The sequence below is a fragment of the Crocodylus siamensis genome, chromosome 7 (genome assembly GCF_052110815.1).
Source record: "Crocodylus siamensis isolate JL-2025a chromosome 7, ASM5211081v1, whole genome shotgun sequence".
In the NCBI taxonomy this organism is placed as follows: domain Eukaryota; kingdom Metazoa; phylum Chordata; order Crocodylia; family Crocodylidae; genus Crocodylus; species Crocodylus siamensis.
In genome coordinates, this window is record NC_143401.1 from 4,663,925 (window position 1) to 4,680,695 (window position 16,771).

Below are 16,771 nucleotides of genomic sequence, written 5' to 3' on the forward strand. Positions count from 1 at the left end.
GATCCTTGCTCTCTCTGGGAGGTAGGTCCTGTCCTCCCCAGGGCCAAGCAGTTACAGGGATTCAATTAATCTCTCATTAATTTTTCACTTCCTCAGAGAATCCTGAGAGCGAGGGAGGGAGCTTTGCTGTGGTTTAAACTGATGCCCTTTCTCTGGCAAGGGCAGCTTGCTGGGGGGAGCCGGGGGAGGGTGGGATCCATCACACCTGGAGCCCCGAGGCCTCCCCCCGGCGGGTGGGGAGAGGGCACCAAGGGAGAAGGTCTAGGCATGAGTCTCCCCTCTGGGTCCCTGCTCCAGAGACCCCGACTTCAGCCCAGAGGGCTGCTCCCAAGTGATCTGTTCATGTGCAAGATGATTGCCGGGGGGGGGGGGGGGGGTATTCCTGGTTTCTCCAGCCCCTGCGGAGCAGCTCGGGCGATGGACTCCTGCAGACCAGCGCGGCATCAACTGCTTTAAAGGGGACCATCCTTTATGAGCGGCTCCCTGCCCGGGAGCTTTGGAGTCTCCAAATTTTGTCCTTAGTAACTCGGGTCAGGGGCTGCTCAAAGCAGGGGCTGCCCCCCGGGCTCCAGACAACGCAGAGACCTCTGTCCTCCTGCCTGGCACGGCCCCGGGGCCCGCGTGTCCAGAACGCTGTTCCTCCAGCGGGTGCTAAGTCCTGATTTGACACAAAAATGGCCTCTGGGGCAGCAAAGGGGCCTTTAGCTCCTAGACATCCCCTCCCCCCAGCTGGTACCTGCCAGAGGGGCATCGGTGCCCTCACCTGAGGCACGGCCAGCCTTGCCTTTGGGAGAGGCACCCAGTGGACCCCCCGGTGGTCTCCTGCACCCCGTTAGCAGCTTCCTCCCCTCCCCTGCGCGCTGGAGGGGTGAGGCCGGCGGCAGAGCAGCCCCGCGCACCCAGGCTCGGCAGCCCGGGAACGGGCGGGTCGGGAAAGCATCCTCCACTGCCAGCTGTTGCCATGGAAACAATGCACATTTGTGTCTGAAATCATTTTTTCCCCTCCCGCCCTCCCTCTCCTTTTATCTCCGCAGCCCTGCCCTTCCCCACCAAACCGCCTCTGCCCTTAATCCCTTGGTGCCAGGTAAGGCCTCAGCCCCGGGCGTCCAGCTGGCTGGGCTGATCCCCGGGACGGGAGACGCCCGTGGGACCGGGTAGCGCCCTGCCTGGCAGGTATGGCGGGGCTTGGCGTGCGGTGCTCAGTGACCCATGCCACCCGTGAAGGAAAGATGGGCAGCCTCCTGCCCCTGTCCTGCAAGGCGCTTTTCTTCTTGGGGTCAGAGAGGGGTTTGGGCTCTGCTGGGACCAGCCCGGGGAGATGCCCCTTGGGCAGCCCATCCCATCATGTTCCCCTCCAGCCCTAAGTGGGCAGAAACCCCTGTCTGGGCGGCCGCGGCCTGCAGCGGGGTGGGCACAGCGCATCCCGCCAGGCTACGACAGGCCACCGCAGACCCCGTGTACGCTTGTGCCCTTGGGTCGTGCTGAGGCCAGGGCCGGTGGGCAGGCACCAGTGGCCCTGCCTCGTGCTGTCGCCGGGGACCCCAGCTCACGCCTGCCCGGATCCGTCCGCCACAGCCGCTCCCGCTGCAGGCTGCTTCCCGGAGGCGCGGGCTGTGACCGGGCCCCCACCTCCAGCTCAGCGGCTGCCGGGAGGCAGCACTGAATCAGCCGCAGGCCAGCCCGGCCCTGAGCGGGGAGCGCTGCAGCGGCAAACGCTGCCGGCTTCACGCCGCCCCCGGGCCGGAGCGGGCTAGGAGCTGCCGGTCGCGGCCACGGGCGGGCGAGGGCGAGGGCGCGCGGCGGGGCGCCAGGCAGCGCCTGCAAGCCCGGCCCAAGGGAGAGCAGGGGCGCCCTGGCGCGGGCTGGGAGGAGACGAGGCCCAGAGCCAGGCGGGGAGAGCGGGCGAAGCCGGGGCGCGGGCCTCCGCCCCGCCACGGGGGGAGCCGCGGGCCAGCGCCGGGGGCAGGCGGGAGGCGTCTTTTTTGGGGTTTTTTCCTGTTTTTTTGCACCGGTCCTGGAAGCACTGTAATACCAGGTCAATGCATGGAGTGGATGGAGCACGCTCCGGTTCCACCACCCAACACCAAAAAAGAGTCTGCTCAATATAGACCTCCTGTGGAGGACATATCAGACGGTATCTCCCCGGGCGGGCTGCGAGGGGCGCGCCGAGCACCCCCCGGCACCCCGGTGCCCCGCAGCCCCCGCCCGGCCAGGGGCAGGCGGGAAGCGTCGCCCTGGGGCGCGGGCGGGCTGCGAGGGGCGCGCCGAGCACCCCGGGCGGGCACCCCCCGGCACCCCGGCGCCGCGCACCCCGGGCGGGCACCCCCCGGCACCCCGGCGCCGCGCACCCCGGGCGGGCACCCCCCGGCACCCCGCAGCCCCCGCCCGGCCAAGGGCAGGCGGGAAGCGTCGCCCTGGGGCGCGGGCGGGCTGCGAGGGGCGCGCCGAGCACCCCGGGCGGGCACCCCCCGGCGCCGAGCACCCCGGGCGGGCGCGGCTCCGCAGCCCCACCTGCGGCAGCCTCCGCTGACGGCCGCCGCCCTCCCCAGCGAGCCGGCGCCGGAGCCAATCCCGGCCCTGCCTGCCCTGCAAGGAGGGGCACGCGCCGCTACAAGAGAGGAGGAGAAGCGCCTCGCAGGCGGATCAGGTGGAGGCGCGGAGCAGCGCTCGCCCCACGGAGCCGCCTCCTGCTCAGACCTCGGGCGTGGGGCCGGAGAGGCGACGGAGCTGCCCCTGCAGCGCGAGGCACCCCTCAGGTAGGGGGCAGATGAAAGCTGCTAGAGGATTTGGGGGGAGGTGACGGGTGTAAGATGGAGGGTCCGAAAGAGCCAGTGCCGGTGCGTGGCGGTCGGAGAGCGTGCGGGAAGGGGGCTCGGGGCACGGCTGGGCTGGACCCTGCCAGGCACGTGCTGGCCTCGGCTGCACGTGAGCGGCTGTGAGCAAAGTTGCTTCTCGGGGCGGAGGTAACGGGCCGGGTGTCTCCCGGGCCGGGTGCTGGGGACGTGGCCCCTGCCAGCGCTGACCCAGAGCTCCGGCTCACTCTTCCTCCTCCTCCTCCTCCTCCCCCGGGGAAGGTTTCCCAAAGCCCCAGCAGCAGGTCTGGCAAATCCTCTGTCTGAGCTGATCTGGTGCTGGCATGAGGGGAGCCCTTCCTTTGGGGAAATGGGGGTGGGGGGCTGCTGTCCACTGACCCACCACTTCTCCCCCATCTCCACAGCCCCGTGGTGGAGGATGGAGTGGGCACAGACACTCTCTGCCTCGACTGACCTCCTCTGGCAGGGCCCGCGGTGCGGGGCCAGGACCACGGGGTGCTGCGGATCCCAGCGGCTGGGCTTTTCCAGGAGGATGCATGCATGCATGCATGCGTGTGTGTGTGGGGGGGGGGGTGCATGGGGGCAGCACATCCCGAACTTCTCGCTTTTGACTCAGTGCAGCTCTGCAGGGGGGTCAGGGCCCTGGCCTGCCCACCTACGCACCCCCGTGCCCCTGTCAGCCAACACCCGCTCCTGGCACAGAGAAGCTGTGACTTGCCTTCGATAGATGCAGCCGTTGCTCTGTGCCCAGTGGGACCGCGCTGGTGTGGGGGCCTCAGTGCTCCCCTGCGTGAGGGGCCAGGCAGCGGTCTCCCCAGCAGTCAAAGGGATTGGGATCTTTCCACCTGAGACCAGTTTCTGAGGACTTAGCCCCTACAAAGTGCCTGGCACAGCTCCTGCCCACAGGATAACGGAGGCTGGAGGCGACAACCCAGCTGTAGAGGGGCGAGACAGTGGGGGGGGGTCTCTGGCTCTCCTTAGAACATGCCTTCCCCTGACCAAGCCCCGGCCACTTGCCACGCTGCCCAGCCAAGGGGATGGAGTCTTGTGCAAACTCTGCTGTAGCCCCCCCCGTGCTCTGCACACGGCGTCGTGCGTCTCTGCAGCCCCGGCGCGGGCGGGCGCGCTGCCCACGCTGCACGCAGAGCCTGTTCTCCTGACTGCCTGGCACGGGGCTGCGTGACTGGCTTGCATCTGCTGCACCGGCTCGCTCGCTGCCTGGGTGGGGGTGGCCGATGGAGCTCCTTCCGCTGAACAATGCTGGAGGGTGTCCCAAGCATCTCTCCTGGCCCCCCCCTCCCCCCCTTGCTCCTGCAGACCCATGGCCCTGGGGTCCAGCCTGTCCTCTCCGTGACCCAAGGAGCAGGGTCATGCGTCTGCACCCGGAGGGTGGAAGGTGCCTGTCCCTTGCCCTGCCGCGATAGCAGCGTGCCTGTTCCAGACGTGGGCATCCTGCTCCGTGCACGTGGAGGGCCCTGCTGCCACCCGCACCGCCTCGCATGCCGCGTCCCTTCCGTGCACGGCCAGCTGCCTCCTGTGCCTCTGTTCTCCAGGCTTTGGCTCGGGGCCTGCCGAGCAGGGACCATGCAAATGCCGCCTGCAGCCTGTGGCCGCCCTCACAACAGGCCTCACTGTTCTCTTATGCAAAATGTGTGCCTGGGCCGGCCAGCGTGGGAGAACCTCGCGCGGCGTCTCTCGCAAAGGTTCGCCCTTCCTGCCCGCCTGCAGGGGAAGGGAATCCCTGGAACCGGGCTGTTGCTCAGCCCCTTTGCCTTGCAGTCCTGCAGGATGGAGGCTTTTGAGCCAGGAAAGCCCAAAGCAAAAGGATGAATGCTCTGTCAGCAGTACCCCCTGTGCTTCATGGTCATGTTAAAAAGGAGGGGGGGGCAGAAGAGCCCCACCATGGGAGGATATCTGTTGGGGGGGAGCAGGCCCCCCATATGGCAGACCTTTTGCTGATGTTTCCCTTCTGGCTACAGAGACAGATCCTGAACATCTGGCCTGGAGTATCATCTCCCAGAGCCATGTGCATCTTGTTAGCACTCTCAACACCTGTCCAGCCCCAGCACCATGCAGCCTCGGGCTGATCCACCTGCTTTGGAGTAGCACATTTGGCCACTGAAATGTGCCTGCTTCAGGGGTGGAACAGGGTAGCTGCAGAACAGCACCCTTGCCCCTCAGTTTTAGAAGGCACATGAACTAGGTGAATATCTCTCCATCCCGGGAAGGGGTGGGAGCGGAGGGAGCACCCAAGGCAGCACGGCTGGAATCTGCCCTGCCGCGTTCCTGGCTCCCAGACTTGTGCTCTGGCCGTCGTCTCTGGATTAGAACAACAGGGATGTTTTTTATTTTCTTGTTTCTTTTTGTGCGGGGAAGAAAAGCACCTACCAAAGGCTGAATTCGGTCAGCCCCCCCACGTTGAAGAGCCAGCGCTGCCTCCTGGCAAACCCGAAGCAGGAAGCATTTGGGAATCTGCCTAGAAGTACGGGGAAGATGGCACCTGTGGCATCGCAGCCCCAGCACAAAGCCCAGCCACGTGACCAGTGCTTACTCAGAGGGACGAATTCCACCCACGGCATCCTCCAAGACATCCAGTCCCATCTGCTCTTCTGGGCTCGCCCATCTGAGGGGGCCGGGCCAGGCTGGCAACGACGCGGCGCGCGGGCAGCAGGCTCTCTGCTCCCCGCCGAAGCTGGGGAGAGCCGGCGCGCTCGTGCCGGCAGCGACATGGCTCGGGTGGGCGACGGAGGCTCTCTGCAGCCCGTTGCGATGCAGGGCGCGGGACCGGCTGCCTTGACCTCCGCTGACCGCCTGCCAAGGGTGGGGGGGGGGGTGCACGTGTGTAGAAGTATAGAGCATCCTTCTTGCTGGACGTGGCATGACCCAGGCATCGCAGATGGCTCTTCCCTGGGAGGCTCATGGGCCCGATCTCCTTGGGGTGACCGGCTCTGGTCCCCAGGAGTGACACGCACGGAGCTAAAGGCTCCGAGCCTCGGGGTGGGGGGGATTAAGTGCCCGTATGTTCCCTCCCCGTCTCCTTCCTTTGTCCCTCCAGGGCCCACGAGCTGCATCCCTTCTTCCCGCAGGAGCGGCCCTTTGACTCTTGCGGTGCTCGCGGCTGAGATGCCAAGGCCCGCAGACGCAGGGATGCTGCTGCGGCTGCCAACCAGCTCTCGACAGTGGAGCCATTGCCATGGCAACTGCCTCGGCACCAGCTCCTCGGCGGAGGAGATGGTCCCTGCCACCCTCCGCCTGGCAGAGGCCTGATGGAGAGGGGGATGCCCATCCCCTGCCCCCTTCCCCGAGCTGGGCTTTGTCTCCCGGCCGTGGGCCACGGCTCTGCCTTGCTGTGGGAGGGGGAGGGGGATGGGAAGTCACGGGGGGGGGAGTGAAGAAAGCAAAAAAAAAAACAACCCAAAAAAACTCCTTTGAGAGAGAGCGGCTGGAAAGGGGGAGCCGGACAGATCGGGGCCAGAGTCACGGCCGAGCTGGATCTTCGTGGTGCCCGGAGCAAGGGGTGGTGAAAGGCCGTAGATAGCCAGGGCTGAGGGCGTGCCCGGGCAGAGCTGCCTCGTTTGGCTCTCCAGGGGCATGCTGTCAGGAGGAAGGAGTGCTCCGGGCGCGGGCATGGACGCGGGCACTGGCTTGAAGCGGGCAGCAAGCAGACGCAATCGGGGAATTGCTCCTGTCCGTGCTCCGGACCGTACCCTGTGCTAAGGGGCAGAAGCTACCGGTGCTCGGAGGGAAACGTCCCTGCCGGGCCTCTGAGCTCTCTGAAGCAGAGCAAGGGACAGCTGGACTCTGCTGGCTTAGCTGCTTGGCCCCTGGACCCCAGGAGGGGACCATCAGCTGGGGGGCGGCCCGGACCCGTGCAGTGGGCTCGTCCCTCTGCCAGCCAGGGCAAGCAAAGCGTATGGGTCCGGGTGGGCTCAAACTCTCTCTGCGAACTTCTGGGTGGCGTTTTGGCCTGGAATTTCTGCTGACTTCCACCGAGCATCTCGTATCGGCTCGGCCACCTCCAAAGCTAAAAGTTACCAGCTCAGATCCCACCTCCCAGGACGGGGCCTGGTCACAAGGGCAGATGCCACAGTGCAGGCTGTGTCCCTGCGGCCCAGCCCCCAGGTTTTCAGAGAGGCATGAGAAGCCCTGATGCCCTGGAATAAGCCGAGCAGAGCGGCAGAGGAGGAAACCGGCCAGGCGGAGAGGAGTGAGGAGATGACGGGTGAGCTGCCAAGACGAGTAGTGCTGCAAAGCCATCAGTTGCTCCGGATGTGCCAGGCTTGGGGGATGCATAAAGCTGGGATCCGGTTTTCTCTCTCTCGGTCTCCAGACAAACTGCGACAGCCTGTTCTCGCTGAAGGGGAGAGCGGAGGCCAGGGCCGTGTCCATCTGGCTGGTCATCTGCCACTGCATTAATGAGCAGCCCGTGGGCGAGGCTGCGGGGGAGCGATGAAGGGGTATTCGGTGCTGATGCCCCCTCTGCCCATGCAGTTACTGACCCGAGACCGCGTGACGGGGTGTCAGGAGTTAGGTCAAGTTGTGGTGTCTATAGGGCTGGCCAGCGCAGACGAGCGGGCAGCTCTGACACTTAAAATCCTCCTGTCTGGGACGTGGCAGCTTTGTCCCATGCAGGATGGAAAATGCAGGATAAAATCCTACGACTGCCCCTAGCTAATGGAGTCGCCCCTTTAGCCCAAGGGAGAGGCCTGCGCTGTGGGGCGGAAAGCTGTGGGCTGCATCCCAGCGGTGACTTGTGACTGGTGGGAAGGATCTTTCCTGACTGCCATTTCCACCCCCGCGCCGCTGACTGTGCTTACGCCTTTGCTCCTTGGCTAACCCTCCAAGGTAGGGGATGGCGCCCGTTTTGGGAGCCCCTGAGACGCGGCTTTCTCTCTCCAGAGTTAATTGAGCTGTAAAGAGGTGCTACAGAAGGGTAAAGTGTCAGGTGAGACCCTTCAAGCACTCTGCACTGTAGGCACGTGCCCATATCTCCCGGAGCACAGCACTGTTTGTCTTGCCTCTGTCTGTCTTACGGGTGGGGAAACTGAGGCATAAGCCTGAATACGTGTCTTGCCTGTACTTGGAGAGTGACACAGAGCTGCAGGTGGGACCTGGTGCCCTGCCTGCACCCCTGCTTAACCAAGAAGACCGTGCTGCTCTGCCCATAGCTGCCCCTCACCTGCTGTGCCGCGGCCCCTGCTCCCTGCCACCGGCTCCAGGCTGGCTGTGCCCAGGACAGACGGGTGTCTCCTTGGGCCAGGCCCCGAGACCTGACTCGCAGCATCTCCGCCCTGCAAACGGCCTCCTCGAGAGGAGGCCCATGTCAAGCCTGGCTCCCATCAGCCCCGTGGGAGTGAGAGGCCTCTCTTTTCTGCTGAGTGATGGGGCCAGTCCACCATGGGTTGCACCCGGAAAGATTGGCTCAAATCCGGAGGGTTTTAAAAACGTGGGCCTGATGTCTGGTGTTTGCTCCTTTTGGGGTGATTTTTAGAGAGTGTTTTCCCCTTGGCAGGTGTAAAGATGGAGGAATCCCTCACTTGTGTGTGTTTGGGGGGTGAAAGCTGCAATTGCCTCCTTAATCGCTCGCTTCGGGTGCTGGGGCTTGCAGGCAAAGCGAGGTGGTGTTACCACAAGCGCCTGAGGAGCTGGCATCGGTGCCCTGCTGCCTGGGACTCTGGCCCGCAGCAGTGCTCGGGCCCCGCGCTGGCTCTGGCTAACTGGGGATGATCCCCAGTGACCACTAACGAGCCATCTCCACCCCACCCCCCCCCGCTCTGTTTCCCCTCTCGCCGCTGGGTGCGCTCAGCCCTTGGCACCCTTCAGGGGCCCGAGCCTTCGCAGCAGCCCCTTCCTTGTGGGGGGCAAGAGCCCCTGACGCCTGCGGTGCCACCCCACCCCCAGCTGCCTCCCGGGGCCCCGGGAGAGCTGGGAGACAGTCGGCTTCCAGGGGATTACGGCGCTATTAGGACTGACGGGGTCAGATGCTTACTGCAGGCTTCCTTGCTAAGCAGATCTGGGGTCAGTGCGGCCCAGCCTGCCTGCAGCCCCTAAGGTGAGAGCCTGCGGGCGCAGCGTCGAGGTGCTCTGCTCTCCGCCTCCGCCCACCGGAGGCCTGTGCTGCCATCTCGTGGCCCGCTGGGCCCTTTGCGGACGGCTCCTGCTGGTCCCAGCGCGAAAGCTGCTTGCCTGCAGCCCCGGCGTGGGGGACCTGGGTGAGAGCAGGCTCTCCCAAGGCTGTCCCATTGCATTCAACTCTGACATGTCCAGATGGGGCTCCTGAGGTCCGCTCTCCGGGGGCATGCCGTGATGGCCCCAGTCACAAACGCTCCTCAAGGGGCATCCGCCCAGCCAAGCAAAGAGCTGTTGGCACCACGTTGCTGGTGCTCCCGTGCTTGCTGCATCTAGCTAGCACGGGTCGTGGGAGCAGGGAAGACATGGGATCACCGTCAGTCGAACTGCTGGAGCCTGGCGTCTGGTTAGCGGCCTGTGCTGGCGCGTGTCTTGCTGCAGTTTTGGCCATCTCCTACATTGCTCTAATGCTTGCTGCACTTGTGCCTTCATTTTGCTGCATGGACTTAACCCTGCGAGCAGCCCCTGGGAAGAGGGGGAGCAGTGCGGGAATATGCAGACCGTGCATCTGTTTGTGGTCTGCAGGGGGTGGGGATGTGCCATACTCTAGCGGTGGGAGGTGGGCTGATCTCTTTGGTTACAGGGGCTTCTGGTGACCTTGCTGGTGTGTGCCCGATCTGTGGCATTGGCATACTGATCCTGGAGCCTCGCTTGGTCTCCCAGAGCTCTCTGTGTGCCCATCGCCTAGCTACGTCTGCAGGGCTTGTCTGTGTTAGCTTTATGAGTGGGAAGTGGGGTGGGAAACACGGGTGACGAGACTTGCCTGAGGTCTTCCTGGCAGGTTGGTGGCATAGGTAGGTGTGGAGCCCCCTGTAAGCTTGAAGCCCAGCTCCCGGGGGATCCGGCTGGTGTGCTAGCGCCTCGGACGTGTGCTGCCCTTTGCAGAGTCGGTCATGGGAAAGCACAACAGCAAGCTGGCCCCTGAGGTGCTGGAGGACCTGGTGAGGTGCACGGAGTTCAGCGAGCAGGAGCTCAAGCAGTGGTACAAGGGCTTCCTCAAGGACTGTCCCAGTGGCATCCTCAACCTGGAGGAGTTCCAGCAGCTCTACATCAAGGTACGTGGCGAGCGGTGGTGGCCGGGCTGTGCCGGTGACTCGCTGGGGCCTGGAGAAGTTTGCACGATGGCTGCTCAGTGTCAGCCCCGTGGCACAGGAGCACCTGGTTGTTGTGGCCGGGGGATTCGAAGGCGGCTGGAGGTGATGCGGGCCACACTGTCCCATTGTGCTGTCCTGCCTCGGCCATAGTGGGATCAGGTGGATGTTTGACCTTGGCCTGTAGACATCAAGGGCCAGGGAAGGGATGGGAAGGAAGGCCAATGTTGGGTGGCAAGGGGTGCCCTGAGCTCATTACTGAAGACATGGGGCTGATATGGTGCAGACTGTGGGGACAGCAGCTGTTGGAGACCACCCAGTGATCAGGTTGAAAGCCAAGGGATTGGATGACCTTAGATGAGTCCCTGGTCCAAGGTACAGTTTGCCTTTTTGGTACTGTAAAAATCTCCTATTTTTAGGATGAGAGAGGACTCGCTACTGTCTATAGCTGGCACAAGTAGCTTTTAGCTGGACTATTGCAATGCTGTAGCTGAAGCCCAAGAGCACCGAGCCTGTCCTGGTGCTTTTTTTTCCCAAAGGCTGCAATTCCAGGATACTTAACTGCCCCATGAGAGCAAGATCCCGCGGGCCCAGCTGCACCCTGGGCCACCAGCCTGTATCAGCAGAGGCTGGTGTCTCTTGGTTTTGCACTGATGGAAATCAGCCATTTTGGCATTTTGGATGAGTTTTTTTTTTTTCAAATCCTGTATGAGCCTCTTACTATGTTGGGACAGCTGACGAAAGCCTCCAAGTGCTCGGTTCTGTCAGCCCTGCCCAGACGTCTACCTAAAACCCACCGGGCCCAAAATAATCCTACGCTGCGCAAAAAAGCACTTCCTTTCGGACTGAAAGCGCAGCTCTCCGTGGCCACAAGACGTGGTGGACGCTGACAGCTTAGCCACATTCACAAAGGGGCTGGACGCGCTTCTGGAGGAAAGGGCCATCAGTAGCTATTGAGCGGGGGGGCAGCCTCTGAATTACAACTTCCTGGATGTTGAATGCTGGAGGCCGCGACTGAGAGGAGCGGTGGGGGGGACCCCTGGTCAGACCTGGTTCATGCTCCCTTTCAGCATCCAGTCTCTGCCACAGTGTGACACGGGAGACTGGGCAAGGTGGACCTATGGTCCGACCCAGTCGATGGTAATTCTTATGAACTTCTGTCAGTGCAAATATTGCTCCTTTCTTTTTCCTTTCTTTTTTTTTTTTCTTCCCTTCCTATTTGGCTTGCTATTGGGAGAGAATAGCTCTGCATCCTTGCACGTGTAGTTAACGTTCACCCTCTGCCCTTGCAGTGTCTGCCTTGCTTCTAGTCCTCTTCTTTCCCCGTAGTTTTTCCCTTACGGAGATGCCTCCAAGTTTGCCCAGCATGCCTTCCGCACTTTTGACAAGAATGGTGACGGGACGATTGATTTCCGGGAGTTCATCTGCGCCCTGTCTGTCACCTCCCGGGGAAGCTTTGAGCAGAAGCTCAACTGGGCCTTCGAGATGTACGACCTTGACGGAGACGGGAAGATAACCCGCCTGGAGATGCTGGAGATCATTGAGGTATACTAAACTGTCCTGGCTCTGTATGAGGAGGGTGGGAGGGACTTGGGTCTCACGACTGGTGCATCGCGGTGGCAGGACGGTGAGGTGAAGCTGATCAATGAAATGCAAACGCCTCTGTGCTCCCTGCCTCAGGCCATTTACAAGATGGTGGGGACCGTCATCATGATGCGGATGAACCAAGACGGGCTGACACCCCAGCAGCGCGTCGACAAGATCTTCAAGAAGATGGACAAGGACAAGGATGACCAGATCACCCTGGAGGAGTTCAAGGAGGCCGCCAAGAGCGACCCCTCCATCGTCCTCCTCCTGCAGTGCGACGTGCAGAAGTAGAGCCCCTCGGGGCCTACCTGGACTGCCCACGGCGTCCCCATCGCCACCCCCCCACAGCCATGTCCCCACCCGCGTCCCAGAGCCGTGCGCTCGCCTCCCCGAGGCACAGGTCTTCCTACCTGCAGCCTTCTGCGCTCCGCGCCCCTCGCAGACTGCCCGCGGCACATGCCAAGTCACAGCCCTTCGAACGCCTCCTCCCTCGGAAACTCCCCACCGCGGATCTCCTGTCCCTCGACCCTGCAGCCCAGCTACTCTCTCGCCCCTCGGGTTCCCCGTACCAGCTTGGGTCTCCTCCAGACACGCACCCTCCCGCCTCAGCGCCTGAAACTGGACTGTCCGAGGCAGCGTTGACCCCGAATGGACAACCTCGGGCTTTCCAGCTCCCTGCGACTGACGGCAAAGACCCCCCTTCCCCCTCTCCCCAGCTGTTGTCTTGTTCCATGCGTTTGCAGCCCCAGCTGGCTGCTGCTGTCTGGTGCTGTTGGATGCTAAGTTTTTATAAAGCAGCAAATCGCCCCTTCCTTAATGCTGACTATTTGCGATGCCGCAAAAGAGTCTGGAGCTCCCCCTAATGCAAGTCCCAGCCTTTTCCCCGCCTCTTCCCACCCAGTATTCAGCCCTTTCCTGGGACCCAAACTGACTTAGCAGCTGTTCTGCTGGGGCTTGGCCCAGCCACAGCTTACACTGATAAGAAGGCTGCTGTTTTAGTGTCCCCTCTTCCATTTTTTTTAGCTTTTCAGCCTCTCCTTTCCCTGCCACGAGCAGCCGGGGTGGGTTGTCAGGCTCCCAGAGACGAGGGAGCTCAAGGGATGTGTGGAGCGGTTAGGAAACGGCTGGCTTGAGCCGCCTTGTCCATGAGATCCAGCGTGGCGGGGCAGGAACCCCCCCACCCCTGCAAGCCGGCAGCTTGGGGCTTCGCCCTACACCAGAAATGCTGCTTTTCTTTCTAAACTTGTCTGTGTTTCAAGACCAGGAAGAAGCCAAGCTCGCACCCCGGCCCTCCTCTCCCAGGCTGGCCAGAAGTCCAAGCCACCAGCAGTCGTCCATGGGCTGAGGGAGGGGCTGTGGATGCCAACTGTGCCGGCCTGAGGCACCCCAGGTAAAGTCCGTGGTTCACCTGGTCTCCACCGCACCTTACTAGGGGCGCTGGCACATTAGGGCAACTCTTTTATGTCCAAACAGTACTCTCTCCCTTGGGTGATGGAGGGCAAGCGTGTTGAGACCGACACAACGGGAACATCTGGGCAGGCTGGCACGAGGGTGGGAAGGCTGTAGGTCCCTGCTAGGGGAAGGCATCCTCCCCAAACACGGCGTGGTTTCTGGGGCAGCCTCACTGAAAGGGCCTCTTGCTCCAAGGAGGGCTGGAAGGGGGCGCAGGGGTTGTCAAAGGCTGGCGCGAGGCATCGTGGAGGGCAGGTTTGGGTGGGCAGGTGATGGCTGAGAGCTGGGATGCTCGGAGGGTAGAGAGGAGAGTGGGAGCAGTGGCCTGTACAGGATGGTGCAGCGGTAGAGACCGCCCAACCCAGCCTCTGCCGGCTCCGCCTGCGCTGCCTTTTTCCCAGAGAAGGTCTGTGGACACAGGACCGACTTTGACACAAGAAACTGTTCGCTGCCCCTCCCCTCCCCAGCCTGCTGCCCCTGCCCCTCCTGCCCCTGGACAGGCATTTCTTCACAGGTGTTACCTAGTCTGCTTGTTGTGGTTTGATTATTGTAATAACTGTTAGAAACCCGTGGAGTTGTTCTATTTTTTTAAATGAAAAATAAAGGTGTCCCATACAAGGACTTCCCGGGAGTGGTGATTTAATTTGGGGGCTGCCTCTCCGCCCTGTTGGCTCCCTGGGGGTTGCGATGAGGTAGGTGCCTCCTGGGCTGAACGCTGCTGCGGGCTGGCTTGGAAGCCCACGTCCCAGCCCCCAGGTGGAAGTGGAGGGTAATGGGTTGAGTGTAAAGGGCCCGTGATCCACCGTGGAGCACCCCAAGCGGTGGAAGTACAAGCATGTGGCCCTGTATGCCACCCATCTGAATGGCCCTCTCTGCCAGGCGCCTTGCCTCAGTGCTGCAGGGCTCTGGATGTCCTGGCTCCTGCCAGCCTCCACCTCCAGTCAGCTGCTTCTTTATTATCCCCATTCATCTACAAAATCCTGATTAAATGGCTCCAGTTCCTGGCTGTCACCCCTTGTTTCCCTAACCATCCATCGCAGAAAGGAGCTCCTGGGGAAGAGGCTGCTGCCGGAGCGGTACAAAGTGCCAACAGCAGCTGGCTGAACGCCTTGGGATGGGCCTGTCCTGCCTGGAGCGCCCCAGCCAGCTCCCTGCAGGCGGAGGTAGGATGCTAACAGCGTCCAAGGAAGGACGACGCCCCGAGCCAGCTGCCCCGGCAGGTCCGGAGAGACGTTGCTCTGGATGCGTGCTGCCAAACTTCTTGGATCTTGCACACGGGTTCACTCGCTACGGAGTCTCCCCGTGCGGTCCTGCTCCGCTGCTAGTGACCCTCAAGTCCCAGAGGGGATCTTCAGGTAAGACGAGTCAAACGGCCCGTGGGGCCGGTGCAGTCTCTGTAGCCAGAGGCACACAAGGGAGTGACCAGCCGGAGCAACCAGGGCCCAGCTGGAGTCAACCTCAAGCACCCATCTGAGATGGGTACCGAACCTCGAACCTTTGCAGTCAAGGTGAGACATTCCAGCTGCTCCGCCACTGTTTCCGGCTCCCGGGAACTCGGGGACCAGCATATTCCAGCGTGAGGAAACATTGTCCTCGGCTGTAAAGCACACGCTCGTGGGCCAGCCCCTGCCTGCCGTGTGGAGGGTGCGTGGCCGATGAGGGAGGCGTGCCAGGGCTGTTGCTCCTGGTGTCTCCTCCCATGCATCTGTTTGGGCTCCCGACCTCTAGTTTGGGTGAAGCAAACATTCATCTCATACTCTTAACTTGAAGCTACGTCATGGCCCAGCCTGGGTCAAGCTCCTGGAGACATGAGCTGCACCTTTATTTTGCTCCTGGGGTTTGACTGGGCTGCAGCCCGGCAGGACGGGGTGGGCTGTGGGCTCTCTGATAGCCATGAGTTGCCACAGAGGTCCTTTTGGAGTGGGGCGGGCCCAGAAGGCAGTTCCCCAGCCAGCTTTCACACCGGTGCGACCCAGGGTGGGGACATGGCACCTCTCAAGACACCAGTGCTGAGCTGCAGGAGGGAGCGGTGCTTCCCCAGAGCTGGTTTAGTGGCAGGTTGCATAGCTGGAGAGGAGCTAATTGCACGTGAAGCAGGGCTTGCTTGGCTCCCAAGAGCCTGGCTTGGGCTGCAGACATGGTGATTACCCTGTTTCTGCTCCAGTGAGTGCTCCACTATAGCTTCAAGGAGGGATGGCAGCAGCCAGACATCACCTCCTTGACAGAGCTGAGGGGCAGTGGCAGAGGATGTAGGCTCCACAGTCAGCTGTCCCCCCACACCTCCTGTACCACCACCACCACCATCTGGTGTAGCCTTCCCATAGCCCCCTGCACGGGGGTCCTTCCCTCTGCATAGCTCAGCCTGAAACCTGAGCATAAATTGGTAGGAGAGGTGGGAAGAGAACCCAGGTGTCCTACACCCCGGCAGCAGGCGGTAGCCAAGCCAGATGATGTTTTTTGTCTTTATTTTTCACACAGCTTTCCTCGGAAAAATGCAGTGACTTTGAGATGAAAGCACGGTGGTGGGAGTCTGCCTGCTTCAGCTGTTAGTGATGGGTGAAAGGCCAAACAACTCGTGTCCCCGCTGTCATTTTGGCCAGCTAGGGCTGGAACGTCTTGGGGGTTTGACCTTTCTAAGACGATATGAAATGGCAGCTTGCCGGTTCAGTAGTTTCAAACCAAACTGGTCGGGACTCTTTGTTTCACGCAAAACTGAAAAACATGGCTTTTCTCCACCTGCCTGGAGTGAGAATAAACTTTGAAGGGCCTCGAGTTCCCAAATCCCCACCTCCAACCGGCTGCAGCCAGTAGACGCTTCTTCTCCAGCTACCCCTCCTTCCACCCCTCTGCCGGGGTGCCGCTGTACGGAGCTTGCTACCACCCGCGTCTCCAACTCGCTTTGCATTGGGTGCAGCTTGGAGCTTATTGCAAACCCAGTTTGTCAGCTCCTGGAGCAGCCACGTGCCTGAGAAGGAAGCTGTTTGGGTCTGGACCATGATATCCTTGATGCTAATCGCAGCAAGGGAGCAAAGCCAAGGCAGCTCTTTTGCATGGCAGCTTCCCTTGGCTTCTGCCTGTGCAGTCATCAACACCGGTTTCTCTGAGGTCTTTGGAGCCAGGCAGGATGTGTGCGGCTTGTACTGCTTTGTTCACACCTACAAGGCAGTGCTCCAGTGAGGCTAGACTTAGAGGCCCCAGGCCCCTGGATCTGGGGAGTGCCTCCTGCTGGCTCCTCAAAGACGCCAGATAGCCCCCGCATTGCTTCAAGAGCCAGAGCCTCCCTGAGGGCACGTGGGGGTGACGCTCCCTTGGCCTCCTCAGCGGCGGGAGAGTCGGAGGCTGAGATCAGCCACAGGCTTGGCCCCCTGATGCTGCAACTGTGAGGTCCCCAAGGGACCAAATGAGAATGCAGCCCCATGGTGTGAGGCTGCTGGGAGGGGTAGGGCCAGGGCTGTATCTAATGCCCCCTCTCTGCAGGCTGCTACCATGAGCAGTAGATTGAATTCATCCCCCCTTGCAGGCTGCTGTCACGACCCCCCCTTCTAGCTGCAACCAGGTGCTCTGAAGTGGCCCTGGGGCCCCGGGAGGACCTCCCAAAAGGGGCAGATGTAGACTGGCCAACACGGCAATGCTTGAACGGCCTGTGCACACAGCCTGGCAGTTCAAAAACACACGCGATCAAATGGGGTACTCGAATGA

The 16,771-nt window shown here is 62.0% G+C and overlaps 1 protein-coding gene and 1 pseudogene across 1 annotated transcript; one reads left to right on the forward strand and one right to left on the reverse strand.

The window, feature by feature from the left end:
* Positions 1-1,998: 1,998 nt before the first annotated feature.
* LOC149859360 (U2 spliceosomal RNA) lies at positions 1,999-2,128 on the reverse strand (annotated as a pseudogene).
* A 458-nt stretch (positions 2,129-2,586) lies between these two features.
* HPCAL4 (hippocalcin like 4) lies at positions 2,587-13,687 on the forward strand. The gene is made up of 4 exons (XM_090056689.1): positions 2,587-2,756; positions 9,828-9,997; positions 11,363-11,578; positions 11,714-13,687. Exons 2-4 carry the CDS (start codon positions 9,836-9,838, stop codon positions 11,909-11,911), a joined length of 576 nt encoding a protein of 191 aa, XP_089912815.1. The 5' UTR covers positions 2,587-2,756; positions 9,828-9,835; the 3' UTR covers positions 11,912-13,687.
* The last annotated feature ends 3,084 nt before the right edge of the window (positions 13,688-16,771 follow it).

Excerpts from the sequence above, each read along its gene's own strand:
- HPCAL4 (XM_090056689.1), top strand. The coding sequence starts at position 9,836 with ATGGGAAAGCACAACAGCAAGCTGGCCCCTGAGGTGCTGGAGGACCTG. Across the intron at positions 9,998-11,362 it reads TCCAGCAGCTCTACATCAAG|TTTTTCCCTTACGGAGATGC; the intron begins GTACGTGGCGAG and ends CTTTCCCCGTAG. Across the intron at positions 11,579-11,713 it reads AGATGCTGGAGATCATTGAG|GCCATTTACAAGATGGTGGG; the intron begins GTATACTAAACT and ends TCCCTGCCTCAG.